We start from the raw sequence: 27,539 nt of genomic DNA, 5'->3' as shown, positions 1-27,539 counted from the left end.
GACTGCTTCCTGTTTCGTTCAGGTGGCTTACATAAAAGTTTGTGTCCGGAGTTTCTGCTGTTTGCCTCTCTGAGTTGTGTGTGTTGTGTGTAAGAGAGCACTCCCGTTTATGTCGCTTTTCAAGCAGTCCCCAGCACCCTATAGTTTGTCCAGGCTTTTGGGATTGGTGAGAATTTCCCTGGCCAACCTCCAGGTCTGCTTGGCAGCGCTCTCCAGGGCCGAATGGGGCTTGCCCTGAAAAAGGTCGAGGTTGGGCAGAAAGTAGTGAGGGCAGCGGCGGCACTGCAGGCAGGAGATGAGCTGCAGCAGGATGCCGTTGAGCCGATCGCCGAGGCACGCCTCGTCCCAGTCCGTTTCCCGCGGGTGTTTCTCGCACTCATACAGCAGCAGCGTCTTCATGTGGTAGTTATTGAGCGGCTGGCCTGGTAGCTCCAGGTGGCGATCCCGCAGCGTCTTCAACACCGAGAGACACTTGTTTCGGCAGCCGCCCATCAGCAAGCGGTTCTCAGCCTCCCCGAACTGTAGCACCCAGGCGTCGCTCTCCGCAGAGCTCTGCTTGCCGGTCAGTGAGTAGCACTCCTTCGACAGCAAGTTGAACCCTTCGGCTTTGACCTCCGCTACCCGATTGGGGCCAGGCCAGGGGATATGGGGCATAGGCCACTGTGCCGCACTGCGAGGCCAGATACCGGTGCACTTGAACGCAGGAGTGATTTGCACCACGTAGCGCTCCCTGATGCGCAACTTGACCTCGCTGGTGTCTGCGATCATCTTGACCACATCTCGATAGCTGCACTTGTCCACTGCCTGAGCCACCAGGGTCTGGAAACGTGAGCGGATCTTGCGCGCCGAGAGGTAGCCGGACGCAGTGATGAACTCGACCCAGAGAGACATGCTCCGCTTCCGCCCATCACTCAGTTTGAGCACCGCGCAGCCGGGCAGGGAGCCGTCGTCTACGAAGTTGAAGACGCCCATCTGGTTTAGGTAGAGCACCACCTCGAATTCCGTGGGCGAGATGACCTCCAGCCCCTCGTAGCGGGCGTCGATCTCGCTCAAGGAGCTGATGAAGCGAGGCTCCTGCACCTCCACTTCCTTTAGCACGTCCGAGACCACCTTACAGACCTCTCGGATGGTCTTGGCGATGGCCGCCTTGCGCGCTTGGCAGCGCTCAGTGTAGTATTTATTGAGCTGGTAAACCAGCTTGGCCTGAGCCGCGATCATGTTGGGGCACAGGTCCGGGCTATACACCGGCGTCTCGCAATACGTTGAGGGATCCAAGGCTCACGCAGTGGTGGTGGCCCTGCGGCTTGTGAAAGAGGCGTTGCGCTTCCCCTAAGCCCCACTTTCACTCTTGTTTTCCACCTGGGCTGACCGGCCGAAACAACAGCCGGCTTGCTCTTTCTTTCCCCTCTTTCGAAATCTTTTTTTCTTCGCCAGAAAGAAGGGGAAAAAGGTAATCTTTGAAGAAGAAAAGTACCTGCTGGGACTTTTTTGCTTGATGTGTAAAATAAAGATGTGCTTATGAGAGAGATGAAGGGGAGGGGAGAAAAAGAGAAGGGGCGAGAGAAAAAAATCAGGTTACCAAGAGGTTAGGCTTAGATGTCTGCAGCCGAGATTGCCCAGAAATCTGGAAATGAGGTCTTTTAAGTGCCAAAGTAAATTTAAAAATAAAAGCGAAACATTCAGTGTTTCATTCTTAAAAACTTCTTGCACAGCCTGGTAAGACTTCTTCACTCAGCGTAGGTGAGTGCCTTTCTCCTCACCCTCCCCCAAATGGAAGGTGAAGGATGTATTTAAGGTCCAAAGAGCAGCAAAGTGCACCTCAGTCCTCGGCACACTTGGAGGCTTGCAGACGTTCAGCACTCTCCGCGTGATGGTCTGGTCTCTTCTCAGGGGGTCGTGTTGTAGCGGTTTTCCTCTTCTCCTACTGGAGGCGTTGTTTGGACTGGGTTTGTTTGTTTGCAGTGGGCTCTTCCTGTCTTTCTCTAGGTGCACACCGCTGGAAGTTGTTTGATATTCATTTCTGCTTCGTAATTTATAATTTTGGCCCTCACAAAATAGATTTTAGTGTGACGAAGTCGTTGCTTGCGTTGCATCTGGGGTTTAGTTATAAGGATTCAAGGGTTTTTCTTCTCCTCCCCCTTTAGGTTGCTTGTGCAGATTCCACTTTCTGAGTCGTCTCTCCCTCCTCCCCTCCGACGTCTCTCTCCTTTTCCTTTTCCCTCCCTCTTTTTCTTCCTCCCTCCCTCCTTTTCCCTCTCTCTCTCTCTCTCTCTCTTTCTCTCTCTCTCTCTCTCTGCCTTGCTGTTTCCTGGAGTTATTTAGTTTATGAATGGTCCAGGGCCATCATGAGGGGGGTGGAGCTTCAGTTCCTACAATCACTATCCGAGCTGTCAGTGCTTTAGCCAATCCGAGAGAGAAGACAGGCATGCTTGGCAGACAGTAGCAGCCACCGCTGCACTTGATAAAGAAAGGGGGTAAAGAGAGAAGTAGGAAAATAGGAGGAGATAGTGGAAGTCAAATGCTCACACACACTTTACAGCCCCCTTCTTTATCCTCTCCTCTTATCAGTTGCAAGGAAGAAAAAGAGTCTATGGTAGAAGGGACTTCCTGGAGATGGCTGGAATATACGCGAGAGAGTAGCAGTGGTTCAGAAAGGTTCACTATTTTTTTTTCTATCAACGTTGTGCAGAAGGTGAAAACTAACAAAATTACTTTTGCTGGAAGGCAGATAGAAGGAGGAAGGGGAAACTGGGAAAGAACCTACATTTTCTAGATTTTTCTCCTCTGGCAAAGTCTTCCTCCTGTCTCTTCCCCTCCTCTCCCATTGTTGCCAAGAGCCAGAGCAGTTGCTGTATATGTGCACCAGTTGAGGGGGTGTGTGGAGTGGATATGGGGTGAAGGTTTATGACCATAAATCTCTTTTCAGTAATTTCCATATGCTGTTGAAAAATGGGGCAGGGTAAAAATAGTGCAAGCACCTTGTTTGATAATTACTTCATAATTAAGATTCAGATACATTTTATGCTATTACTTTATTGTTAAAAAGACTAGTTATTAGAGAGAAAATATGTTTAAATTGTGAGAAAGTGCACATTTGTATATGGTAGAATATTGTTGGATATGCTTTTAAATTACCATGAGCCAGTAAAATTGTTTTAAAAGATGAAAATGAAGAAGTAAAAGTGAACCTGAGTCAAAGTTTTCTTAAGATGTTAATGTTGTAAATCTAATTTGAATATATTCTCAGGCAGTACAGTTTTCACTTGTAAAAATGATTTTATTTTCATAATTGACTGTTGCTTTTAAAAGACTTCACTGCTGCAGAAATCTATAACTATCCTGTTATTGATTACACAGATGGCTTCACTCCTCCCTTGGCATTTCAGTGAGACTCCTGCATATGCTTTTAGTATATGTATTATACTTTCAAGCTGTACCCCTTGTAGCCTTTCCCTACTTTTGGATGAAAGAAGCTGTAACAATGTTTCTGATTTGCTTAGTATTGAGGGTTTATGTTTTGAGCCTTAGGTGTGTGGATGCGGAGTCTTTTAAAGCCAAATCAAGTAGATGGAATTATTTTTAGTTAAGATTTTTGCCTAAGATATAAGAAATAGTAATCTGTGAAGCCATTTGGGGGAAGACTTCCTTTTGCAAAACCCGGTGTGCCTGTGGCTTTTGCAAAACCCTTTGGGAGGGCGTGAGGTGCCCTCTCCAAAGCTGAACCAGGTGAACCTGAATTCAGCTGCATAGAGAAAGTTTATTTTTCTGCATGTACTTGATGTAAGACACTTTGGACCTCTTGGTTCTTTCTTAGAGGTCTGGTGCGGAAGACTGGTACCTTGTCACTTCCTTGCTCTCTGCCTTAAGCCCCTCTCTAAATAACTAATTGGCTTTTTTTTTTTTTTTAATCAAGTCAGATGTTGTCTGGGCTGTGCCTTCAGTGGCCAGGAGTGTGTAAGTCGGAAGTAAGCATACACCAAATTCTGGGACGCAGAGCTGTAGTCAACTTCTGGTGTAGTGGCAGAGGCTTGGGCGGCTGCCGGCTCCAGCCTTCCTGGGGGAGCAGCTTGCATCTCAGCATGTTTGGCGACAGACGGTTAGAGCGGAGCCGCGGCGTCTTCGCGGTTCGCGCGAGTGGGAAGCCCGGACTCTGTAGGTAACCTGGGTAATGCCCGAGAAGTCACGCTGGCTCTTTGGGAAATGATACTAGGCAGGAGGGGCACTTTGCTGCACATCTGTGCAAACAGCCAGCGAGGATCCTTAGCTCCTTCTCCCGAGGGCAATTACTGGGCGGAGACTTGTGGCGGGGACACCGGGTGCGGAGCTTTCCCTCCCCGACCCTCGTGGTGGCCGCTTCTTCTCACATCGAGCCTGTGAGCGGGGGAGGCCTCACGCGTGGACCCACACGGCCCACGACGCTCCGGGGAGTGCTTGCGAAAAGTCCCAAGGGTCATGGCGGTTGTCTGTCCTCCGCGCTCCAGTGCGGTGCGGCCAGTCCCAGCTCCGTGGGCAGGCGCTTAGCGCCCTTCCTCCTCGGGTGGGGCGGCCGAGGCCACGCGGGTCCTCACGCACTACCCCCTGACACCCCACTCCTCCTCTTTTCCGCGCTCTATCGAGCACGACTAAGTTTCGTGGCACCCTTATTCCTGGGTTTCTCCACTTTTACATACAGAGGCTGAGGGATGATAAAACGTTACAAATGTTTTGATTTAAAAACAATTCATTACCAATTTACTCTGTCTAAGGTAGATGCTGTAGTAAATAATAAATCAGTTAAACAAAGGCGACTTTAATTTATTGCCATGGTACTAATTAGAAACATCATTCGAGCAATAAACTTAAACACTTCCAGCAAATAATGCTCGCTCTTGCTAGTTCCCTTCCTCCCCCTCCCCCACCCTAACTCACTCGGGCTGCCTCTGCCTTAAGAGCTGCTTCAGCTGTGTGTTTGCGGATCCGCTCTTCCTCTGGTTGAATAATTGAAGGGGGAAACGGTATCCGAGGAGGCTGTAATTGAAGAGCCCCTGTCACCTCTGCTTTTATGTATGTTAGTATAGAAGTCCATCAGCAGCTCCTTGATGGTGTATTAAAACGAAGTGGCAGCCCCTTCTGCAGGAGATACCGTATTCTATTAAAGGAGACCAAGTGAGAAAGAAACTCTAGAGGCTAAAAGCCACTTCAAGTCTTCAGACCGATTGATCTGTATTCTCTTGTTATAATCCGTCTCATCATACTTGAGTTAATGAGGCAAAAGAGGGGGAGAGAAATCTGATGGTCCTTGACAAATTCATTAGGGAGGCTGCAGGACATTTTATTTGACTGTTAAACATCTTGTTTGTTTGGTTTAGGCAGTGCCAACATCAGCATGCTTCTGCCCAGACCTGTGATGTTGGGCTAGCTACAGGCATTCCTAAAAAGAAGAGGAGGATATTCAGGGTGTGATTTGAATTTTTTTGTTTTCGATTTTGTGTAGTCCATAACCTTCAGACTTCTTCTCTAGGCTTCACCTTCTCCACCATTACTGTAGGATCATTTTATGAGAATGTGCCTGATAATACTAAGGTGGTGGTGTTTTTAGTGACTGTAAGCCAAAATATGTTTGTTTAAACTTTAGTCTTAAAATTTCCCATTTCCTTAAAATAAAATTGAGTCAAGTTATAGCAATTAGTGTACTAGTTTTTGAAAAATGTGAATGTTTAAGTTAAGCTCCAGACAAATAGCCAAATTATACATTACATCCTATTTTTAACTTATCATACGTAAGTAAACTTTTAGTTATTAATTGAATTTCTTCATGGAATGAAATACGAGTTCAGAGAATTGGAAATAAAATTTAACTGTCAAACAAGATTCTTAAAACAAAGTTGGTATATCTTAATTTGAGGGCCTTTTTCTATTTAAAATTAGAAGCAAAACTGGGTATTATTTGGTGCTAAAATAAGGCGATGTGTTGAAAATTAGAAGCAAAACTGGGTATTATTTAGTGCTAAAATAAGGTGATATGTTGACGGAATACTTAAATTGAAAATAATTGTAACTGAACAATAGGCAATTAAGACAATGCTATTTTTATAATATTTTATTCTAAAATAATAATACAATACTTGATTTTGTCAAAGTTCTTCTTGAAAAAAAATAACCAATCCAGTTGTGATACTTTCTTGCATAGAGAACTCATTCGTATTTTCCTACAGCAGTTGACTTAAACAGCCTCAGCCTAAGTGCTTTGAGAAAAGAACCCTGTTTTCTATTTATAGGAAAAGAGTATGAGAGAAAAAAGAGAACTAATGCTCTTTGCCTGTCATTTTAAAACATTCCTGCACTGCTGATGAAGCTTGAACTGCTTCAGGGAATGTATGGATTTGAAAAGAAATGATTCAGTAGTTCATGTTGTGTTTCTCAGGAGCAAAACCAAACTAATGGCTGAAGTCAGAGCTTCTGTACATCTGACAGATATAATCCTGTTTACATTTCCAGAGAATACAGAATCCTTAAACTGTTTTATTTTTTGCTGATCTTTACTTAGAAATGTGTTTAGTGAGTTAAAGTTCAGTTCGTTTTTTTTACTTTATCATATCACTGTGACTTATAAGATATCCATTATTTTATTATCTGTAGACATAGCATATAGTATTGTAATAATCTTTACTAAAGTGTACAGATTTTAGATTATATTATTTTGTTTTCCAGGAAAACACTTTAGAAGTATTCAAAAAAATAATCAGATTATTGACTTAAAAAAAACAACTCTAGGTAGGATTTATACTTTTAGATAACTAAGGACCACATGTCTACATGTATATATTCTTACCCTCTAAAATTTAGTTTTGAAACATCTTCACAGTTGTTAATGTTGGGGTTCTTTCATACTTTATCTTTAAACATATTTATAAAAATGCTTGATTTTTTTAAAGAAAAAATTTGGTCAGAATATAAATGATAAATGGGGAAATAAGCAACTATTAAATTCCCTGAATTTAAAAACAATTTTAGTAAAAATAGAAAAGTAAATAACCCAGACACAGTTTATTTGTGTATTAACTCATGAAATTCTATTGAAATAATTATAATAAAATATAAGAAGCTTTAAAAACAATTATCAGGATTATAGTATCCACATTGTATTAGAAGTCCTAAAAATCACAATCTCTTTTGCTCTCTGTGAAATTATCTAATTTTCCAAAACTGGGATATCACAGACATTGTTTCTAAGCTATTGATAATTATTATTCTGGAATCAATCTAGAGAATAATCAGCAATTGAATGTTTTCTCTGAACAGTTTACTGTATTGCCTTTTTTAAATGGTCATACTGCCGAAACAAGTTGTTTTTGTTTTTTTCTCTTAGCAAATAGCTTTTTTGAAAACAAAACAAAACAAAACAAAATTGTAATCTCTTTGGTAACCTAAGGGTATTGTTCTCATTTATACAGTGTGAATTAGGATAATGTTCTGTCGGGTAAAGGCAATAGCTTTAATTTTGCATAGTAAGCCTATTGAACTGTATTAAAAAATCTTTTGGATGCTTTTGTGCATTGTATTGTGGGCCTTTTAAATTTGGTTGGATACTCTTGGATAATATATAAATGTTTAGTGATGTTGTTTATACTTTTACATCTTTTACAAGTCTAATTCTTACATTATTTTGTAGGATGAGAAAATTGAAGAGTACAATGTATGTTGATGTTTCCCCCCTCTGCCCCAAGTTGAATACCAGGTGTACATATGAGTACTTTATTAAGCTATACATAATTTGATCTCACCAAGATGTATAGTGAGAGAGCAAAGAAATTGTACTCAGGAAAATGAAAGTTCTCACCTTTTAAAAGCCTAACTGAAAAATAAATACTGTTTTATTATTGAGCTAGAATGTGAAATAGTAAGAAAATGCAAGTTAATTCAGCAAGCATTTCTCAGAAAGTGTTTCACTGAACTTAAAATATTTTCACTTAGGTTGGTATCATTTGGTCTTACCAGTAAATCATTTAGCTTTTTCTCACTTTATTTATTTTTAATGTTTTATTAATTTTTGAGAGAGAGAGAAAGAGAGAGACAGAGTATGAGTGGAGAGGAGCACAGAGAGGAGGAAACACAGAATCCAAAGCAGGCTCCAGGCTCTGAGTTGTCAGCACAGAGCTCCATGCAGGGCTCATTCTCATGAACCATGAGATTATGACCTGAGCCGAAGCTGGACACTTAATTGACCTGAGCCACCCAGGGGCCCCTGCTTTTTCTCATTTTACATGCATACATATTTAGTTGTAGTAATTATATTCTTTTGTTTCCATATATAGTTAACCAAATTCTAAAAAGTTAAAGTCTTTCTTGTGTGTCTGCCTTCTTTCCAACCAACCTACCTTCCTTCATTCTTTTTAACAATTTGAACTTGCTAATATACCATGAGGTAAATACTAAATTTCACCTGTCAAATAACTTTGGCTTTCATAACTCACTATAATCTTTAACAAAGGAGAGAGTGCTATTAGTAGAACCAACTCTTAACTATTTAAGGAATGATTATATCATTTGTGGATTATTGTTTATGTCTAGTTGGTTTTTAATATCAATGCCAGAAGATAGGAAAATCAGGATTAGTCAATATTGAACTTGATGCTAATTAAATCCAAATTTTGATTTCCATTTGATTCAAGGCATTACGTTTTAAGGTTTAAAGAAGGTGTGATACCCTTGTTTAATAAGATAAGATCACAGACTCAACATGTAGAATAAATTTCTTGGGATGTCAGAGCCATCCCCCCATCTCTGTTTTCCCTTATGATCAGTGACAGACATTTATGAAATAGTTGATTGAGATTAGGGATGTAGATTTTGCTAGATCTGAGGCTGTGCTTATTTCAAAATATAAGACTTGGCATTATGTTCTCTATTTCTTTGAGTCATATAAGACATTTTGTGGACCTGCATTTAAAAGTTAAGCATAAAAAAAAAAATAAAAGTTAAGCATATTGTATGCGTAGTTTTGAATTATACTTTAGGAAACTAGCTTTTTCAAACATTTTAGTTTATTTTAAAATATAGTTCTACAGCAGTCCATCTATATTATTTCTAACAGAGATAATTTGGCATCAATCTTTTGCTATGATTACAGTAAATTTTTAGTGGGCTTTGTATTTTTTTTAAATAATGTTAAAAATATAGCGTGTTCCTTTCTTCACACATTGTGAATTAGAGTGAAAGTGATGTGCTGAGAGGTCTCTCTCAGTCCTTTTAGTGGTTAAACAACAACAAAAACTCTTCCATTGGTTCCAATCTATGTATAGAAGACATCTGTGTAGTATAAATGAAATAATATTTGATGATCTAAGAAATGGAAACTTTTCCTTTAACCATGTGAAATCAAGCTAGGATATAAAACAGCTGTCTTGGCCTATGTATGTCAAGGTTCTGCCAGCCTGTTTCTTTTCTGAATTTTCCCTTTCTATCTTCCCTTATTATCTTTGGATACTAAAGAGTTATTCTTTTATTTTTTGACTAGTTTTGTCTTTAGACAAAACCTGAGTTAGTAGGTTTAAATCAGCCTAGATAGAGTGAAAAATCTTTGATCTATGGCTATGACTGTTTCCAAATGATTTGCTTGCTGGGACCAGACACTATCCATGCCCTTTCACTTTGCTATCAGATAGGTACACACAAAGGACCTGAACAACTACCAGATGCATAGTTAATCATCAAATTAGGTAAATACAGGGTTCCAACCATACTTAATTAGATCTTCAATTTCTAATAGTTATTTGTTCTATGGTACCTTGTTGGTTAAATGCTCTGCAAATCTAATCTCTTCTGCAAATTAGTCAAAAATTTCTATAAATTATGCCATCAATTAAAAACAAATGACACAAAGCTGTGTATTTTTTAAAATACATAAGGTTGTTGCTGCCATGTAACTTACCAAGATAGATAAGATAAAGAGAGGCAGTTTGTTAGTCTTTAAGGAACATTAGTGTAGGGGGGATAAACCCTGAATTTTGTCCTCTATTGGCCACAAACTATCTGAGTGAACTTGATCAAGTCATTATCTCTGTTCACTATCTTCTCAATTCTTAAATTGGGGGATGGATTAGGAGTTTTTTTCTACCTCTTCAAGATTAAAAAAATCTATAATTTTATACCGTAAGATGATTAAAGTTGCAAAATTTAGACTTCTGCAAGAATTTGTGACTTCCAGTTCTGCTCTAATATAGGTATGTGAACATTTTTAACATGAAAAAATTACAGAAAGGAATAAGCTTACAAATGGTTACATTCCATATTTTAGTCTTAAGGAAAAAAAATCCCTTACAAATTATAGATTGGAGATGGTTGTGAGAGACAACCAAATAGCAACTTGGAATAAATTCTAAGAATATATTAATTATTATTGATAGGAATTGGAACATAAAAATATGAAAAAGAAACAGGAATGTGGGTTGTATATATAGAAAAATAGTATGTGTTTAAAGATGTACATAAAATTAGCAGGTATGTTTTTTCCTTAAAATGTTGAATGGACTGTCAGTGCTTCTGACATTTTTTTTATAAAGGTTAGATATTCCGTAGAAGTTTTGAAGCCAAAGAAAGTTCAAGTTCACAATTAACTCCAAAAACAAACAACCAACCCAAAAAACAATAGTAATAGATTAAAAAAAAAAAAAAGAATGGTCATTGTTTAGAGAAAGACTAGAAAAATGGCATTGCTCTATTCAACTAAAGTATATGACCATATTCCTGTTGTGTTAAAAGATAGATCCAAGCAGGGAAATGGTTTTCAAAACATGAGTCACGATAGTAAGTAAAGTTTTATACTACTTTCTCATGCGTTTCACTTGTTTTCATCAGAAGATCTGACAAGCATAAAAGTGTTAACATCTTTTATTTTACAGATGTTCTTAGTTTTCTCTCAAACTGTAAAAGATGCTATATCATAGAAGCATAGTGGGAAATAATTTCAACACCTCCTTTCACTGATGTGATAACTTATTATATTCTAAGCTTGTGGATATTTTTGGAGGGAGGAATGTGAGGTAGGAAAGAGATACCATATTGAGATCTAATTCTCATTTTAAGATATAGATCAGTATGTCTGCTGTATTATAAATTCTCTCTAAAATATCTTTCCAAATGGCATAGTTGAGTTATTTTTAGTTCTATGTTGCATTCTCTGGAAGTCCCTCATTAACGCAGTGGATATACCAGGTGACCACTGAGAGAGTTGTTGATGGACACTTTGTGGGTTTGCAAAGTGCAAACCTAAAAGACTAAGCGATGAGAAATGTATTGCTATTTGTGAATTTATGTTTTATCTCACTTCACTTGAAAATTTATGAGTAGTGTGGCTTAAGGGTACTGGAGTTGTGTGTTCCAGGGCTTGCCCCTACTGATAACACCCTTGTTGGCGTGAAAGTGCAATGCAAATTATGACAGTTACAACCTTCTGTTTTGTTTAACCTGTCAGTAGATTTCCTGGCTCAGTGCTGAGGGCAATGGTGTGTTCAGCTAGTCCATATTCACCTAAACTTAAAAGGTCAGGTTTCTACAGGCAAGCCTAGTCAAAGCCTAATTGATGAGGAGGGCAGGGAGACAGAATTTACTGTTCTGTTGGCTAGTTTCATATCGTTAGGTTGTCCTGAAAGCATCAGGCAGTCACAGCCCCTTTCATGTAAGTGCTGACCCTAGACAGGAGCTGACAATCAAAGGAGGCAGCCACAGGAACCAGTGCAAGTAGGCTATTGATTTTTCAGTTAGGTCTAAGTAGTTTGTAGTATGGGTAATGGGTGACAGAGGCAGGTATGTCATTATCAATGAGCTCCAGAACAGTAGCGACAACCCTCTCTCATATTTCCTTCAGCACTGACAGTATGCATCCAGAGGCGGTCAATAAATCGCCCAACCTTTAACTGACAAGTGACTTGGAGGTTTAAGTTGAGGAGTGGAAGTTATAGAGCTAAACTTCTCTACTTGAACATGTACTGGACCTAGTGATAAAGTCAGTAATTATACTTTTATAAGTCTTTGAAGTGTTGATTTGGATAAGTCTTTGAAACTCTGAAGATCAGAGTATACTTTTAAGCTTTTGAGAATTTAAACAGCATGTTGATTTAGTTAAAAAAATAAGGAAATGAACCAATCATTTGTAAAGATACTATTCAAAAACAGTTAAGCTATGTTGTTATGGTATAGTTTTGCTTTTATTTGGACTAGATCCTTCCTCAGTCATGATATTTCTGTTATAAAAGTTTAGCAGTTGGAAGTTGCCTCTCAGATCCATTTTAATTCCTACTCGCCACTTACATATTTTAGCTGTAGAACAATTTTAAATGGAAAAAAAATTGTACCATTTGTAAATGTGATATATTAATCCTATAGCAATTGCAAATATATTTGACCTTCAAATTTGTTTTATATTATTTTTCACCATAAAATAGGCATAGAACATTTAATGATTAAAGTTTGATGAATTATGGTTGCTTCTGAATTTAAAAAGAAATGAGGCTGATTTTTGTTTTACAGGCATTTCATATGGATATTTACATTTCAAGATAGATACAATTTATGTCCACATAAACACAAAAGTGTAACAGGTTTTGACCAAAAGTACACATGTTCTAAAAGGATGTAAAATAATTTAGAGATATTTTAAATTTAAGTCAATCTCTATTTGTTACAAAATGTAAGTAATATAAAGAGAAGATAATATTTATAACTAAAAGTGGGGGTTTTGGTTGTACCGGGATCCTTGCAAACTATCATATGCTTACATTTTTTGAAAACTTTAAACAAATTGAAATAAAACAGAAAAGTAAATGTTTTTTAAAACTTCCTTAAATAACTTATCGCCATGATATCTTGTTTAACACTGTGATATTGTACAGAACCAGAGTTCAAGTCTGTAGTATCATCTAGCTGTGGAGTACCCTGCGTGACCACATGAATCATTTTCATTTGTCCAATTCCACTGAAAATTCCTTTTTCCCCCCTTTAACCAACCAGCAGGTTAATGCATACTGAAGATATGGATGCTTAGATATTTTCTGAAGTTTGCAGTGACATGTCTGTGTGAATAGCACTATCTTCTCTTTTTCAAATATAGAGAATGCACATTTAAAGTGCAGTGAAACATGGCTATTATTAAAATAGTGTAGTCTTAGTTTTAAAGAAGCTTTGGGATTATGTAATTAATTGTTGAAAAATTTTATTCAGATCTCTTGAATTATTCACTTTCTGAGGCTTACAGTTCCTTAAAGCTAGATTCCATTTAGAATCATTGTTTTTCCCTGTTGTTTATTAATCATTCACTTAATCTGTGTTTTTCTGTTTGATGAGATAAAAGATTTGGCTGAGAATCTTATAATCTTGTTAGCTATATTATAGGTGGAGCTTCTTTTGCTGTATTTGCAGTCTATCATGAATACAGTGGTTTTTTTTAGTAATTAAAAAAAAATAAGCTGAAGAAAGGGGGACAAATTAAATTTTCATGAAAGAAAATCCTAATCAGCAGTGACAGTCTAAGAGAAAGATGATTGCCACTTGGTCATTGTGGAGAGGCACTTAGATTTGGTGTCAGTGCTTCTGTTAATGATGACTAATGTCTTTCTTGGAGCAAGTGCATGCTCCAACATACTGCTACAGCCTAGAGAGAGAGGGTTCAGCAATAGGCACCACTCAGCACAGGCATTAGGTATTCTGAAACAAAGCCTTTTTAACGCAGTCAATTTGGCAGTCTCTGTTATTAGAAAAATGCAAACATAATTCTAAGGCACTTAACAACACATTTTAGGCTATTTTATGTGCCGTACTGAGAGATACCATTTAAAAATTAAAATGGAAAGAAATCAGGCAGTGTTAATAAGATGTGCTCCCTATTTTGTTTCTAGGGAGTGGGCACATACATCACCACTGCACAGAATCATTTGTGTTAAGAAAGTTTTAAAGAGATAAACTTGCAGCATTTTTTTCATTCTGCTTTGTTTGCTAAATAAATACTTGATAGTACAGAAAGAAAATGACTCAAATGATCTCTTTAGATCTTTTAATATTAAATATAGTGCTTACAAAAAGATGACATGTGTTATTTCTTCAGCTTTTCCCCAAAGTGTAAGACCTTTCAGAAGGGCATTTACAATGCTTGTCATATTTTTTCATATACATCTTATTGGTCTGACATGTCTTGAGAACCATGAGAACACAGATGTCATTGCATTCAGACAACACTAATTACTCTGGGATTTTTGCAGCCTCAGTGCCTGCATGTAACTGTCGATTATGATTGTCCATGCAGCCTACAGTGGGACACTTTGCACATGAAAATAGCGAGGCACGAAAATAGTGAGACAGGCCATTTAGTCCCCTATTGTTCTTCAATAGAACTTAGAAGAAAAAAATTCCTGACACATCAATTTCATTCAGTATTTTGCATTTGAACCATGTTTTGGCAACATTTTCCTTTCTGAAGTAAGTGTGTTATGCTTTAGTGTTCAGTGAAATCCATTATCCATCTGTTCCTTAACCTTCTTGCACAATCTTCTACATTACTTTGTCTTCAAGCTTCATGGGAAATTTCTTTATGTAGCTTATAGTTTGAGAGAAACACTAATTGTGGTATGAGTCTTTCCAAAGTGACAGTGCAAAACAATAAATATGTATGATGTGTTCTGGTGTGCAATTTAATGTTTAATGAGAAGCTGCTGCAAATATGGTTAGTCTCAATTTAGATAAGTGCAATCATCTTATGCTTTTAACACAGGTCAGTTCTTCTCTTTGTTTAATTTTCTCTGTAACATTCTGGGTTTCAGTTGATGATTCATGGTGTTTAGGTGGTTTTGAAATATCAGAGGTCAAATGGTGGTCAGACCTGAGCCCTCACTATTAAATGTGAAGACCAAATACATGTTTTGATAAAAAGCATAATCTGTGTTAATCACCAATTGAAAATAAAAAACTCCAATAATGTAACTTCATATGCTGATGAAGCAGAAATTGAAGCAGCTTGATCAAAGATGTATGATGAGATAAAACTGCAGTCTCTGCTGTACAGTTATAGTAATTATGACTAATGAACCATCCAGTCTGGATGAAATGGCATGCCCACAGGGACTGTGTCCAATCAGTTGTGACTTATGCAAGCTGAACAAACCATTGATGGGATTCCAAATTCTATATCACAGGAAGTGTACTCTTTATTATTAATATGACTTTTGTTAGGGTAATATAAAGTGATTGGAAGTTATCTAAATTTTGTTAAATACAGAATATAGTTCTTTTTCAAAATAGGAATATGGTTCTTTTTCTCTTTTCCTGTATTTGTTGAAAACTAAACATGTTTTTTTTGTGACCTCTGTTTTACCTCTCCTTTCTGAAGCACACTTATGTCCCTAACACAGTTCTTTGATTTCCTACTTGTCTTTCTGTTGTGCTACTTTTGGAACATTCCCTCTTTTTTGGAACTGTTGTTTACTTTTGTTGGGATGTATTGTTCATTAACCAGATATTGGAGAGATAAGTTTACAATAATATAAGACATATGAGGCATTTGCTATAAGCAAGAAGTGTTTTACCTGTGTTAACCCATATGTCCTCATAATGATCTTTTGAGATAGGTGCTATATATTAACACCATTTTTAGATGAATAAATGGAGATGTAGGAAGGTTGAATAACTTGCCCAAGGTTACATGCTCTTAAAATTTTTGTATTATCTTGTAGAGGTGAGTTATATTTGTCTAGGCCAAATCTACTTCTGAATTATCCTTGCTTTCCTTTTTTCCAGCTAATATTTTGTTGTTACTGTTTTCTGGCATTTGGCAAAACTGTATGAGTATTTTAAAACTGAAGGCTTGTGTGCAGTTCTAGAATAGTTTTCACATCCCTAAACTTGATGTTCAGGTTCCTGACCTCTTCACTTGGTGTATTTTAAGTGATTGGAGTCTTTGGGCTGGAGTTTAAAAATGCATGGTGTTGATGTGAATGTATGTCTAACATGTTATAAATGTGCTCATTTGATGCACTCTTAAAACTGTAAAGTCTTTTAAGTTGTAATGAGAAAACAGACTGTTCACTTAAAAGGAAAAAAATAGCCCTGGCCAAATAAGCTTGGTTAGTTTTCTTTCTGAGATGATATATACTGGTTTTTCTCATTAAACCAGGTATAGTCCTCATCATAATGATTCCTATTCCTGGCACCTTACACACTTCCTGTTAGATAGTAGGTACATAATAAATATTTGTGGAAAAAAGGGAACAAAAAAGGGAAGGGGGACTTCTCAGGGATTCAGTAATTCAGTGATTCCATCAAGCACATGCTTTTATTCCAGTTCTCTTGACAGGTTTTTACTTAGAGGTTAAAGGAATAGAATAAAACCAGCTGTCATTGTCATTATTCTTTAAAATCCTTAAAACCCTAATCTAATCAACTTTGTTTCCCACTAACGCCCAATCTGAGGTCTTTGTCTTTCAAGGTTAGCTTCCTTACATTTATTGTGAAATGCTCTACAGAGACAAATCTCTGAACTGATAGTCCAGTTACCAGCTGCCTCAACCAATTTAAATTAGGTTTTCATTTCTGTTGTCTCCCCTATGTCATTATCAATGAATTTGTTTCCTTTTATTAACTTCTTAATGTGAAAAGTTACTGAAAGGCAGGTATGATCTTATTTGATAGCATTACATGACTAGACACATAATACATATTCCATAAATACAAGTAAGTTGATTAATAATTTTGGTGCCCACCTCTTTCAAACGGATTTCTTTGTATCACCGAGGACAAATTTTCAGTGTGAGATTTATTGAGGTAATGTTCTGAAAGTCTTTTAAAACTCAATAGAAACGAGACCTGTACAAGAGTAATACTGAGCTCTCACTCTGTGTTGGGCAGTATGCTGAGCACTTTGTTTTAATCCTCTCAGCAAATCTGTAATGAGTTATATCCTGTTATTATCCCTATCTATATAGAAACCAGGCACAGATAGAATATAAAAACTTCATTTTAAAACTAAGAAGTGGCAAAGCATGACTAGCAAAGAAGGTGACAGTTTATTTTAAAGCCATCAAATTTTTATTGGTATCTTGTCAATGTCATGCTCTTTTGTTTTTCAAGGCTCTCTCTGCAGTTTTCTGTGATGTGTAGTTTCTTAAGTTCTGCTTCCCTACAACTTGAATGGTATCCATTGCACACCTACTTACCCTTGTCTTCTCAAGATACTCCAAAGCTGCCTTCTTTCCCATTAATTTTCTTTTCTTTTTTTTTTTTAATGTTTTATTTATTTCTAGGAGAGAGATAGAGACAGCATGAGCAGGGGAGGGTCAGAGAGAGAGGGAGTCACAGACTGAAACAGGCTCCAGGCTCTGAGCTGGCAGTCAGCACAGAGCCCGATGCGGGGCTCGAACCCACAAACCGCGAGATCATGACCTAAGCGAAAGTCGGACGCTTAACCGACTAAGCCACCCAGGCGCCCCTCCCGTTAATTTTCAGAAGAGGAGGATAAGACCTTGATATCCCACTCTGAGATGTTGTGAAATGATCAGATAATGTAGAGAGAAAGTGATCTCTTCCCCCGTGTTCTTTTTTGTTTTGTTTCTGTATTCACGGAGGACCAAATAACAGTTGTTATTATCATCATTTTATGGAAGTTTTAAGAAATGATTGCATTGTAAACTATGCTAGGTAGTATGGTTAGGAAATTCCTAAAGTAATATGTAGTAAATCATAGGAAGAATACTTGTAATTTAAATCTGGTTTTAAAATGATTGGTAGTTATATCCATGGCTGTTTATAGAAGATGAAAATGGAGTTAATAAAATGTTGCATATTTTATACTTAGGAAACATTGTGGCTTATAATGAGTCTTTATATAAAACTGAAACCACTGTGTTATCAAAAGTGAAGCAGTTTACCAAATATAGTAAGCTCTCAGAAGTAAACTGACATCAGTTTTAACTTCTGTTTGGATTTTAGCTTTTATTTGGAAATCGATGCATTCTATTTCATAAGTGCAATACTTTGTGTATTTTTAAAAGCATATCTATATTTTGATTGCAAAAGTTTAGTTATTCAAGTTCTTGTTCACTCCATAAAGGACGTAATTTACATGTAGCTAAAATTTTTGTTTTGGTAGATACCATTTGCATTATTGAAAACATTTCAGTCTGAAGTCAGTATTATTAATCTTCTTTTAAGATTAAAATTAATTTAATGCTTTTCCTAAATAGTTTAATTGGAAATCTTTAATTAGAACAATCCATTAAGATCCTAAAATGGTAACTTATTTTGATATCTCTGTTTTATTTTATGCTTTTTAGAGTCATATTTTATTTTTTCATGTAATATCTTATATCTTTGACTCTTTCAGATTGATATAATAATACCTAAACTCGTAAAAGGATTCTTTCTTAAGAAGTTTGTTGTAAAGGAATTGAAACGATAGGTTTATATAATTAGAACCTTAGTCATATTTAAAGTTCTTTAAAAGATACAATTTTAAAAGAAAAAAACCACCAGATTATCTCTGTTGCATGATTTTAATGTATGTTAGAGATACATTTATGAAGAAAGAATTAAAGAGAATGACCAGAAAATGAACAGTTAAAGTATATGAAGCTTAATTTCCTTCACTGTTCTCTTGATATTTATTCATTAATTTATATATACATATAAATAAATACATTCAAAGTATATTTTTAAATAACTTCTGCATTAAATGGCTTTACCATATTTTGTTTTCTTTTATATATTAAAGAAATAAGCCAGGATTTCATTATGTGCAGCTTATACTTTGCCATGGAAATTGTCAGTTAGAATTACTAGGAGAGTTGTTGTATAAAAAGTATATATAAAACCATAGTACATATGCTGTAACTGTACAGTATTTTATGTAACCAATATAAAGCATAGATTTTAAAGACAGTGTAACACTGTAGTATTTCAGTCTTGTGATTATGTGTTGCTGATACTGGTTAAGGCATGTTTTAGATGACCAAAGTCTGTATATCTAGGCCTATATACAAATTTGTCATAAGGTTAAAAAAAGATTACTACAAAACAAAGAATCCTGGGCAGCAAGGAAGCAAGAATGAATAAGACATAATTTTGAACATCTAGTAGCTCTAGTTTACTAATGTTTGTACTGTTTAAATATTTGAAGGCCATTAATGAATGTAGGTAAGTTTTAAGAAAATGTATTAAAGATTAAATATATATTCCTGTCAGTTCTAATACTACATATAACTTGACTTTGCTTAGTTCTCTTTGCTTCCTATAACTTGTACAGTAGGAAGTTAAGAGCTTATTTTCTCCCATGTCCTTTAAACATTTACTGAGAGCATATAGAGCAGGGATGGGGGTGCGAGGGGTTACCTATGTATGGAGAAAATGAATTTGCACTTAACATTGCCGTTCATCACCGCTGCTTATAATAGTGAGAGTTTGTGTATAACTATACTATCATTAACTCTGCTGCTTCCCATTCAGGTTTGCAGATGGAGTAAATATGCATAGCCTTTTACAGAAAAAATTAACGTTTAGATTGCAAATAGGGGGAGAAATATCCTTGGAAAACAACCAGTGAATACTCAGCAACAATGAAAAGAGCTGAGGAGAGCAGAATATTATATGCTGATTGGTAGATCTGCAGACAAGGAAAAGGGGCATTGACTAGCCTTGTGCATTTAAAGCCAATCTTTATGCAAGAGTCAAGAAGCTCAGGAGATAATTGTGTGAGCAAAAATAACAGGAAAGAATTAAAGGGGAACCAAGAGGGAAAGAGAGTAGTGGAGATAGAGGGATAGTCAGTGATGTGGAGAGTAATGAGAGCAGAGCCATTCACAGTTGATGAAGTGGAGTAGTAGGTAGTAGAATACCTCTTGTCAAAAGATCACTGGAATTTATCAATATAATGTAATGGTGAATATGGGAATCTTCTTTGTGTATGCTTGGAGGTAGGAGTAGATAGGTTGTTGCTCAGAACAGTCATTGATTCTCATAATGATTCCATTCGATTTTAAAGATTAAATTACATTTATTATACTTTCTTTGAGAGAAAAGAAAATAGCATACGTCAGTTTTGTACTGCTGCTGTAACAAATTGCCACAAACTTAGTGACTTGAACAATATGGGTCTCATTGGATAAAGTCAAGATGTTGACAAGACTGTATTACTTTCTGGAGGAAAGGCTCTAGGGGACAGTTCATTTCCTTGCCCCTTCCAGCTTCTAGAGAGGCCTCCTGTATTCCTTGGCTGTTTGCCCCTTTCCTCCATCTCCAAAGCCAGCAACCATAAGTTGAGTGCTTCTTACATCGCGTTACTCTGACCTGCTCTTCTGCCACCTTGTTCCATTTTGAAGGACCCTTGTAATTACGGGGATGCAGTGGATAATCCAGGTTAATCTTATTTTAAGGTTAGCTGATTAGCAACCTTAATTCCATCTGCAACCTTAATTCCTCTTTGCCAAGTAAGGTAACATATTCATGGGTTCCAAGCATTAGGATGTGGACATCTTTTGGAGGGAATATTCTTCTAGTTACCACAGAATACCGTCATGGTTTAGAAATATTGTCACCTAAAGGAATATGGATTATAAACCTTCCAGCATTTAGAAAAAGTTCTCATTTAGAATAGCTCTTCCTCACTGATAACAGAATAATATAGATTTATCATACTAAGAGAAGATTAAAACAAAACTTGTAACAGAGTTTTCAGAAAGAATTTTATTGTAACTTGAAGTAGAGGGTTACTTTTGATTATTTGTTTCAGATAGCACTTACTAGTAGTAACTTTTTAAATTGCCAGTGATTTGAATTATGAATATAGACCTATATGTTGGTCTACTAAGTATCAGTTTGGAACACTAAATACTTGAACTGGTGAAACCTCTTAAAGAGGCCAAATATGTGTTTGTGTGTACTCTGTACATTACTAATTTTATTAGTACCAGCAAGTGGTACTTGTGAAATCATAATTATAGGTTAGTTTACATATTTGAACAGTTAGCTTTCCCCTTTTCTGAAAATAGCCTTTAATGAGTTCTTGGTCACAGAGGACATCACAGGAGACTGTTACTATTTTTGCAAAACATTTCAAATCCCAGGCTTCACTGATCATTTATTCCACTAATTTATAGTTACATATAAAATGTGTATACTTACATAAATATACACTTTTCATTCTTAAAGACTTCAGTGTGTATTTCCTAAGAATAAGAACATTTTCTTATTTATATAATTACAATAGTTAACAAGTGTATGAAACTTAGAATTGGTCTAATACTTTTAACCTATCATCCATATTTCACTTTCATTGATTGACCGAGTAACATCTTTTGTAACATTTTCCCCCATCTAATACAGGATCTAGTCTAGGATTGGCATTACATTTAATTTCCTTAGTTGACATTAATCTGAAACATTTCCTTAGCTTTCCTTTGTCTTTTTTGACATCGACTCTTTTGAAGAGTAGACTTCTATCATTTTTAAATAGAATAATCCTCTTTAGAATTTATCTACTGGTTCCGTATTGTCAGATTCAGGTTATACATCTAGTTGGAAACCTACATAAGTGATGTATCTTTGTTAGAGTTTTACATCCAGACATGCCTCATCTGCCTTTCAGTGCTGATACTAATTTTGACCAGTCAGGGTGTTATCCAACATCTTTATTATATTCATCATTTTATCCTTTGCAGTTAATAAGCCACCTTTAGTGAGATTATGAAAATCTTTTACTTCTTATCAAAATTATAATGGAAACTAATGAAATCTGAGTGAAATTTGGAGCCCACTTAACAATTCTTGCCTCTTTCAGTCTTCACAATGATCGTTACAAAATTAACATTTTCGAGATCATCTCTTGCGCATTGATCACTGGGCATTATAATTTAACATGATACTTTTTTGTGTCACCCAATTTATTTTTGTGAGTCTCATGAATTTCTGTTTTCACTACATAAAAATTCATCAACATTCATAATCACTTATGCTCAAATTATTATTTCGGATTTGGCTGTAGAAGCCTCTTCAGGCTAATTTTTTGTCCTTTTGACATGCCCGTTTATTTTCCTGAGCACTTTCTGACTTTTTAGGGTAGCAAGAGGTTCTAGGTTCATCTTGAATCTTCCTTCCTTCAACTCTGGAATCAGTTATTACCCCCAAAGAACCTTGATTCCTTTCAGTGAGGATTTGTATTAGAAACCTAAGATGAGGGTACAGGGTGAAGAATACACAGAGTGATACATGTGTGATATATGTTCATTTACTTGTGTCAATTTGATAATTGTGGGGTCCCTATTTTTGTGACATCTTGTTTCTCAGCTTCATATTTTAATAAAAGGTCACATATTACTTTTAGTTCTCATTTTGTTTGTGGATTTTGATGCCGTGTTGATAAGACTTGGATAAAACATTGCAAGACCACTTTGGAAGTAGTATTCAATTTATACACCACAACATGTTAAAATTTTATAATAACTTGCATTTGTATGGTGACAAAGATGACTTTTAAAAGGTCCAAAATGCATACTGTGTGTACTATAGTGTTTACATAATTTATAAATAATGGAAAATTTATTTTATAGGCAAAATTGTATTGGAATGTTCACATTTAATACAAAGTCAGTAGTGAACCTTTAAGTGAATACAGAAGTTAAAAATGACTAAAATCTTTTATAAGTATATATATATAGTCATTCCACAAAAATTTTTGAATATGTACTAATGTGGTGGTTAGGTTGATTGCTGAGTCTACAATAGCAAGTAAAAATGGACATGATTTGGTTCCTGATGGAGCTTTAGACATTAGTCATGTAATAAAAATTTTGAGTATACTAAACATCAAACATAGCCATTTAAAATATCTTATTATTATTCTCAAAAATTTTTGATTATCATCAATGACAGATAATGTTTTTGATAAAGTTTATTAGATAATTGGAACAAAGTTATAATACCTTTATAGACTGTATTGAACTTATCAGAGTGCATATTTACTTTTAGGATCCTATAAAAATTTTATTTTTATTTTATTTCACTAGAATATTTTTAGATCCCATTTGCAAAGGAAAATACAGTTGCTTGTAGTTGTCCATATTTGATGAGCTAGCTAGGTATTAGTTCATGAAGACAGTTTAGCTAAAAGCGTATTATCATTATTAAAACCCGAGTATAGATTTGAATGTTGTATGTAAACCAAAATATTTCTCTTACTGTCTAAAGTGTTTTAAGTAAATAACAGCGTCTATAATTTAGGGGTGAGTGGTGTCATATTGTGTGTGTGTGTGTGTTTATGTTAGTATTTCCTTCTAAAATAATGAAAAATTTACCATAAAACCTGGAGCTGGGGTGCCTGGGTGGCTCAATTGGTTAAGCGTCCGACTTTGGCTCAGGTCATGATCTCGCGGTTCGTGGGTTCGAGCCCCAGTCCAACTCTGTGCTGACAGCTAGCTCAGAGCCTGGAGCCTGCTTCGGATTCTGTGTCTCCATTTCTCTCTGACCCTCCCCTGCTCACACTGTGTGTGTCTGTCTCTCAATAAATAAAACATTAAAAAAAAAAATCTGGAGTTGATGGAAGGAGTTGATGTTGAATTTTATGATAGTCACTCTGATTTTTTGATCTCCCCCCCCCCCCCCCCCCCCGCTTAAACAGTAAACTCAGACATTTTATGGTTATTTGGGCCTTGCTCTCTGTTATTTATGAACTACTCAAAGTATAGGTTTAAACAGGATATTTAGAGTGATTTTTCTCTAGTCCATAGTGAAATATTTCTCCACCCACTTTTTTTGTTGTTGACGTTGAGTATTTCATACATAATGGACATTCAAAACATTTTTTGAATGTATGAATGAATGAATGAAGGGACTGATGTAGCGAAAGCTCATTTTGTTTGCAGTCCCAATGGATTTAGTTTTTAAATTGGCAAAGAACGTTATTAAGAAAGGCTGATAATACCTTATACAGAGGGTTACAAAACTGTAAAACCACCCTGGTAGAATTTTTTTTCAAAGAATTTAAGATATATTGGGAAAATTAAGGTGATGGAGAAACTGATGCCAGGGGTTCCATGAAAGCCTTTTTGTTAATATTTTACTTACAAAATATATTGATGAAATTTGTTAAGTAAATATAACCATTTCATACTTCTTTAGTTATGATTGATTCTGTTAATTTCAGTTTGCAATACTTCTAAAAATGTTTTAGGACTTCTCATGTCTGTGGTTCTGATTAAATGTTCATGTGTGTGTGTGTGTGTGAGTGTGTGTGTATGTGTGTGCATGTGTATTTGTGTGTAATTTCAGATAAGAAGCAAAATAAGTATTTTTTCTCGCCTAATCCTTTAACAGGCTTTTAAGTTCTTTCCTGATTTTAGTAGCTCTTGTCTTTCTGATTGTCCTGGACTTTGCTTCCTCACTCCAACCCAGTACAAGAAATAGCAACTAACTTTGCTTTGAGATTTATTTTTTTAAGAGAGGAATTTTAAGGACTTCTTTTTAATCAAACCATCTACTCTGATTTTTCCTCCCTCCTGTTTGTTACCTTTGTACTGCCAAACCCAGCATAGTAGAGTTAGCATATCCCTTCCTCATTTTCTCTAGTATGTATCTCCTTCTTCTTACACATCAGCGCAGTGTCAATCAAAAAGATCATGGCTTTCTGTTATATGTATCCTGTTACACATTCCACAAATATGCTGAGAATACAACCACCAACAAGTAAGATAATGGTGAACTTTTGATAACTTTCTGTAGAAGTTATATAAATATGAACTATATTATTAAAGAAATAGTTTTTTTTTTTAATGAAGCTTTCTATGGGTTTTGGCAAGTGTATCTATGAAGTTTCAGGGGACACAGTTACTAGTGTGGAGATTTGTATAATGTTTTTAACCTTCTGACTTCATTTCTTTGGATCTAGGCACAAACTGCTTTTGTATTTCTGATTTTTAAAGGATACGCATGATATAAAAATATATGTTATTATTAAAGAAGCGTTTCTTTGGTGCTTAAAACTTATTTTTGTTAGTGATTTAAATTGCCACTCTGATGTGTAACTTATAAGATTCTACATTTGAATTCATCTTTGACCCCAAAGTTTTGTTCTTTTTATGTTTTTCTGGTTGAATATGTTCATCCTTATAGATGTTTTATATATTTAGATGTTTAATTACATATTTTATTTTATATTAAATATTTCGTAACACAACAGAGGACCCAAACTTATACATGTATAAGTCTGGGTGATGTGATTGTAGGAAGCCAAGATAATGATACAGTCTTTCAGTTGAAGCACTGTTTCCCATGTAAGTTTGATTGTTTCTTACTGAGCAGCTAATAAAAGCCTGAAATTATTTGGTGCCCTACAAATAAATAGTAATTTATTGTGAATTAACAGCCTAATAGAAGATAATTTGTAATTCATCATAGTTTTTTGGTAAGCCATTTAAAACTTAATCACCATATGTAGAAACTGAAATGAAGTTGTAAAGAAGCCTAAGTGCACATCAAATATGATTAAATATATTACAATTTTATGATATTTATACAAACCACTGAGATTTACATACTATTTACCTATTTGTAAAATGGCACAGATAAAAATAATAGTTGGATATCTTAATTTTAATGGGCCTCCAAAATGGTGACTACTTCTTGCTTTTGTGTGAAACAGATAATAATTCTACCTTGTAGGGTTATTGAGAGAATAAAATAATTGGAATATTGCTCTCTGCTAACGGTTCTCTCACTATTTCCCATTGTTTTTATAAAGATGTGTATTTTTGAGAGACTAATTTAAAGTTGGTAGGTACATTCTGAATTTCATTTTACTTTAGATACCAGGTTTAGTAATTTGAGTATCTTCGGTTCAGTGGGAGAATGACTAAGTATGGATTATAGCCCCTTCTCACTGTTGAAGACACTCCAAATAGTTGAATGTGCACCATGGAAGGGGCCATAAGACAGCAGTCCTGTATCCTAGCAAAGGATATTTGGAAGTGGGAGGAAGAAGCCAAGAGGAAGGATATTTGGTTAAGGGAAGAACAGTGATTATTGATTACTTGTATCTGACCCTGCCCCTGCCTTAAGAGCATAATGTATTTTTGCTTGGAAACAAACTTGTTTTATAACAGTGCTTCCAGAACATGTGTAGGAACTAATTAAGCAAATGCTTAATGCTTTTTCTTCTTAGACATTTAACAGGGAAAAATATTCATGTAGAGCAGGAAGAATATGTGTAAGTATGCTGAGGACATTCCACTTGCTTCCTGGCATAGTAGTCGTGAGCTTTAGAAAAAGGAAGTATAAGTAAGTTGTTGGTAAAGCCAAAAATTATTAGTATAAATGCATCATTCTCATTAGAGGAACATTGTAATTTTAATTTCAGTTCTGCTATGCCATTTATTTGGAAAGTTACCTGTTTAAGGAAGCAATTCATTTATGTTCTGGAGTTGATGAATTTAAGAGAGCCACATTTTAATCCTTGATTCCCTCAGGATTTTCTTTCACAATACCTTTCTCCTTTAAGTCCCTAAAACTACAGTCCTTTTGAGTGAATAGGGACTATTTTATACACCACCCTGCTCCCAATCCAATTAAAGGTTCCATTATGGATGGATTAGGGAAAGTTTACTTCTTAGCAGAAATAAAGCTTTAGAAAAATGGTGCCCAGATAGCAAGAGGGAATGTGAGGGAAAGCGGAGAAAATTAAGGAGATAATGGTCAGTAATCTTAACTTGTCTGATGTTTGCGCTGTTCACAATATAGCGGACTTTTAAAATAAGGGGAACAATGGTTCAGATTCTTTAACCATTTTGTTGCTGAAGTTTGGCTGTCTCTTCAATTTTCTTCACTTTTGCTTTTGTTATCTGCATCTTGGGCAAATATGTCTAATCCTTTACTTCAAGTGTCTGTGTGTTTTGTCGCATTTTCTTTTTCTTTTTCTTTTCTTTTTGTATGTGAGTGATAGTGTTGGAAGGAGGTAAGGGGATGGAAAAGTTAATCTGGATAACAATCTGCTTGCATAATTATAAAAAAATAGCTTGTCAGCAATGAGTATACATTGGACTTAATATATAAGTGTGTTTATTTTTATATATGTATGCATCTCAGAAATTAAAGAAATAGGGTTTTAAAAAATATTTCACAACGTGTTTTTTTTTTTTTTGTAAATTTCATTTCTATTTGACTCTAAGTGACAGATATATTTGAGTCTGGTGATTTACTTGGACAAAAAAGTCAACAAAATTTGAATCCCAGAATTATTTTTTTTTCTGGTTTAAAAATAACTGTTACCTGCCATTTCACATCAGCTGGATTTTTTACTTTGAATTTCTCAACATAAACTTGATTGTGCCTTTTCGTTGCTGTAGCAAATCTGGTTATTTTCATCTGTGATCAACACAAAACCAAAAGAGGTGATCAGGGAAATTACTTTGTTCTATTATATCACCTTTTGAGCAGTTAAGTGAAGTATTTCCAAGTAAGTATAAAACAACCAGTAGTCATTTAAAAAAATCCCATTTTACTGTGTTATTATTTCTAAAGAGGCTCTAGAACTTTTCCTT

The 27,539-nt window shown here is 35.8% G+C and overlaps 2 protein-coding genes across 7 annotated transcripts in view; one reads left to right on the top strand and one right to left on the bottom strand.

Annotated features, from left to right (window-relative positions):
* Positions 1–27,539, top strand: part of LRBA (LPS responsive beige-like anchor protein) — a 737,219-nt gene that overhangs the window by 452,359 nt on the left and 257,321 nt on the right. The gene's annotated exons all lie outside the window — the stretch shown is intronic.
* On the bottom strand, positions 4–1,218 carry MAB21L2 (mab-21 like 2). The gene has a single exon (XM_039234339.1). It carries the CDS (start codon positions 1,216–1,218, stop codon positions 139–141), a length of 1,080 nt encoding a protein of 359 aa, XP_039090270.1. The 3' UTR covers positions 4–138.

Source organism: Hyaena hyaena, unplaced genomic scaffold, assembly GCF_003009895.1.
Source record: "Hyaena hyaena isolate Hyena2069 unplaced genomic scaffold, ASM300989v1 scaffold_89, whole genome shotgun sequence".
NCBI lineage: Eukaryota > Metazoa > Chordata > Mammalia > Carnivora > Hyaenidae > Hyaena > Hyaena hyaena.
This window is presented reverse-complemented; position numbering and strand designations above follow the sequence as displayed.